Here is a 3,257-nt window from a genome sequence, read left to right as displayed (position 1 = left end):
TGCAAAAGTTTTTGCTTGGTCACTACACTCGCATTTACGGATGCTGGCCGCCGCCGCCGCCGCAGCAGCAGGAAGAAGAGGACGGCGAAGACATGTGGTTCACACGGGGCGTCACGCAGGCGCTGCAACGCGATTTTGGGGCACTGTACGACTATCTGGGGAACCGCGACATTGTCTGGAATGGGTCGGAGGCGCGCGCCGGACGGAAATGGATCATGGTCAGCGAGTCGGGCAACCGTGGGTTTGATGCGGATGACGCTGAGCTGCCCATGACGGACATTCTTGTCGAGTTCGACAACCGAATGCGCTTTCCGAGGATCCCTCACCCATACCCACTCGTGCCAGAGTCGATCCCGGCGACTGGCGGCGGTGGAGGCGGTCGGGAGGGATCGTCATCCATGTTCAAGAGCTCGCGCAAGTCGACGGCGTCTACTTCGAGGGGTGGAGCGCTCGAGAGGCGAGTCCAGCTGGCGTACACAGAGGCGACAAATATCTACATTCTCGGCTCGGAGTTTACGCATTCAGATCTGATCGATGGCTTTGTCAAGTTTGAGAAGACAGATGCAGTGGGTGAGGTGGATCCTGCTGTCGCGAGACGCGGACGGTGGGTGCTCGTGTACGGAATCCTCCAGATTCTGGCAAGCATTTCGGTCGATGCGCCGGGAGTACGTTACCGCGATGACGTGACGTATCATCTGTCGGTGCGACTCCGCGGAGCCAAGGTGCCACCGTGGAAGGGCGCCTCCGGGTCGACGTCACAGGTTCGGGGCATGGAGGAGGCGGCGCATGAGCTGTCGCACTGCTGGATCGTGCCGCGTACGTGGAAGGGCGAAGATGACGGAGGGCCACCGTCGAGCAGTGGGGCAGAAAGCGAAGGAGGGTCCGACAACATGAGCCCGGTCACTGCGAATGGGCATTTTATCGGTATCGGCCGGGCCTGGGGGCATCCTCCTGGACGAGCAACACAAGACAAGGGACACCACGGCATGGGACGGTCGCCGCAGTCGTACGCAGGAGGGTACAGCTCAGCTCCGAGTATCACGAGCGAGAGCGACGGCGGAATGAGCCGGGCTTCGAGCAGGATGGGGAGTCGTTATGGAGGCGGTGGTCCCTCGAGCGCGGGGTCGCAGTATGACCGGGCCGGCGACGTTGAGCCGCAGTCAAGAAGCCGAAGACGGGACCATGGCGATGGCGGAGCGGGGCGCTCTTCGCTGGCCGTCATGTCCGGAGGCAGCGGGAGGGACGAATACGGCATGAGCTCCGGGCGGTCGCCGAGGATACGGGATTTCGACCTGGATGTGATTGATGATGCGGAGCCGTAAGCTAGCCAGCCGTTCCTGCAATGTTGACGTGTGTCATGTTGAGAGGACACTGCCTGGCACATGCGGCCGATGGAGCTATGCGCTGGGAAGTTATGAGGAGCGGCTTGCGCGTTCCATCTTGTACCAAAAGATATATACTTAACCCTAATGCCAAGCGAGTTGAGTGTGGAAAAGCTGGCGAATTGTGATGCTGTTGACGGTGCTGCTCCCTTGATCGTCTGCCAGCTTGGACTCTCTCCTGAGCAACCCACAACGATACATGCGACTGATCGCGAATCTTCAGACGTAAACTTACATGGTAGTTGTTTTCGTATGTACGTGACAATGACAGACTTGTACTCTCTGTCTTTGACAGCCTATTACTCTTTCTTGCCTGTTTCTGGGTGCCCCTGATTCACTGCGTGTTCCATATGCCTAGTGAGCAGCACGCAGTGAATGTCGGCAGACAAACGGCATGAACGTGAGTGAATGGATTGCACATCTATCTGTGGCCTTCTCTCCTATTTATTGCCTTCTCTTCTGTTCTTTTCGATCCGTCACGATGCAAGTCTCGATCATCTTCCCTGGTCACTTACTTTGTGGCAGCACCAGTCAACTTGACTACTACCTGCTGCCTCTTCTTCCGACAACACAGGTATCACGACACCTCCGCGATCTCCACGATGGACGACACAGTCGACCTCGCCGAATACCTCTTCACGCGCCTCCGCCAGATGGGCGTGGGCGCCGTCCACGGCGTCCCGGGCGACTACAACCTCGTATCCCTCGACCACGTCAAGCGCGCAGGCCTCCACTGGTCGGCAACGCCAACGAGCTGAACGCAGGCTACGCCGCCGACGGCTACGCGCGGCTCAAGGGCGCCGGCGCGCTCGCCACCTCGTTCGGCGTCGGCGAATTGTCCGCCCTCAACGCCGTCGCCGGCGCCTACGCCGAGAGGGTGCCCGTCGTGCACGTTGTCGGCACGCCGTCGCGGGCCGCGCAGGCGGACGGCGCGTGCCTGCACCACTCGCTCGGCGACGGCAACTTTCGCGTCTTCGCCGACATGTACGCGTCCGTCACCGTCGCGCAGGCCAGGCTCGACTGTCCCGCGACGGCGCCGCGCTCGGTTGACGAGGTGCTGCGGGCCTGTCTTGTCGAGAGCCGGCCGGTCTATATTGAGCTGCCGTCCGATATGGCCGCTGCCAAGGTGCCGAGACCAATGGCAGTGACCGATCTCTGGACTTCGACGACTTCGGCGGGGTTCTGGGTTGACAAAGCCCAAGTGTTGTGTTCCATGATCGCCGAGGCAAAGAGGCCCATGATTCTGGTCGACGGCTTTGCTGCCCGCTTCCATATCCGAAAAGAAATTAACCAGCTGGTCCGGATTTCACAGATCCCGACACTGACGACACCCTTCGGCAAGGGCATCGTCGACGAAACGCTGCCAGGCTACAAGGGAATGTTTTGCGGTTCGATGGGAAATCAAGACCTCCAGGACTGGGTCGACGGCTGCGACCTGGTACTTCACTTTGGGCCGCTCCGTTCTGACGTCAGCACATTTGGATTCAGTGCGCGAACAAATGCGTCCGGAACTCTTATCTTTGAAAAGAACGCAGTGAAACATGACGAATCTACGAATCCTTTCCTACTGAACGAGGTATCAGCAACAAAGCTGCTCGTACAGTACACCGTGGAGATATATGAAGCGTGCATAGGGATCAAGACGTTTCCGTACCCCCCCATCAGAAACCTCCCAATGGACCTGTTGAAGAATTTACCAGCACCAACTGCCAGTTCGCCGGTGGACCAGGAAACCTTTTGGCTTCGCGTGTCCCGCTTGTTCGCCCAGGCGACATCATCCTCACCGAAACGGGAACAGCCTCCTACGGAGGACAAGCTTCGTCCTCCCAAAGGACACGATCTCATCACTCTTCCCTCTGGCTGTCCATTGGCTAC

The 3,257-nt window shown here is 59.1% G+C and overlaps 2 protein-coding genes across 2 annotated transcripts; both read left to right on the top strand.

The window, feature by feature from the left end:
- Window positions 1–215: 215 nt before the first annotated feature.
- Window positions 216–1,322, top strand: VDBG_07091 (conserved hypothetical protein; the record flags this gene model as incomplete). The annotated part of the gene is made up of 1 exon (XM_003002474.1): window positions 216–1,322. One exon carries the CDS (start codon window positions 216–218, stop codon window positions 1,320–1,322), a length of 1,107 nt encoding a protein of 368 aa, XP_003002520.1.
- Window positions 1,323–1,863: 541 nt separating this feature from the next.
- Window positions 1,864–2,906, top strand: VDBG_07090 (pyruvate decarboxylase; the record flags this gene model as incomplete). The annotated part of the gene is made up of 2 exons (XM_003002473.1): window positions 1,864–2,820; window positions 2,871–2,906. The coding sequence occupies 2 exons, from the start codon at window positions 1,864–1,866 to the stop codon at window positions 2,904–2,906; spliced, it is 993 nt and encodes a 330-aa protein (XP_003002519.1).
- Window positions 2,907–3,257: the final 351 nt, after the last annotated feature.

Source organism: Verticillium alfalfae, genomic scaffold (genome assembly GCF_000150825.1).
Source record: "Verticillium alfalfae VaMs.102 supercont1.9 genomic scaffold, whole genome shotgun sequence".
Taxonomy (NCBI): domain Eukaryota; kingdom Fungi; phylum Ascomycota; class Sordariomycetes; order Glomerellales; family Plectosphaerellaceae; genus Verticillium; species Verticillium alfalfae.
Note: the sequence above shows the minus strand (reverse complement) of the source record. Positions and strands in the feature narration are given on the sequence as shown.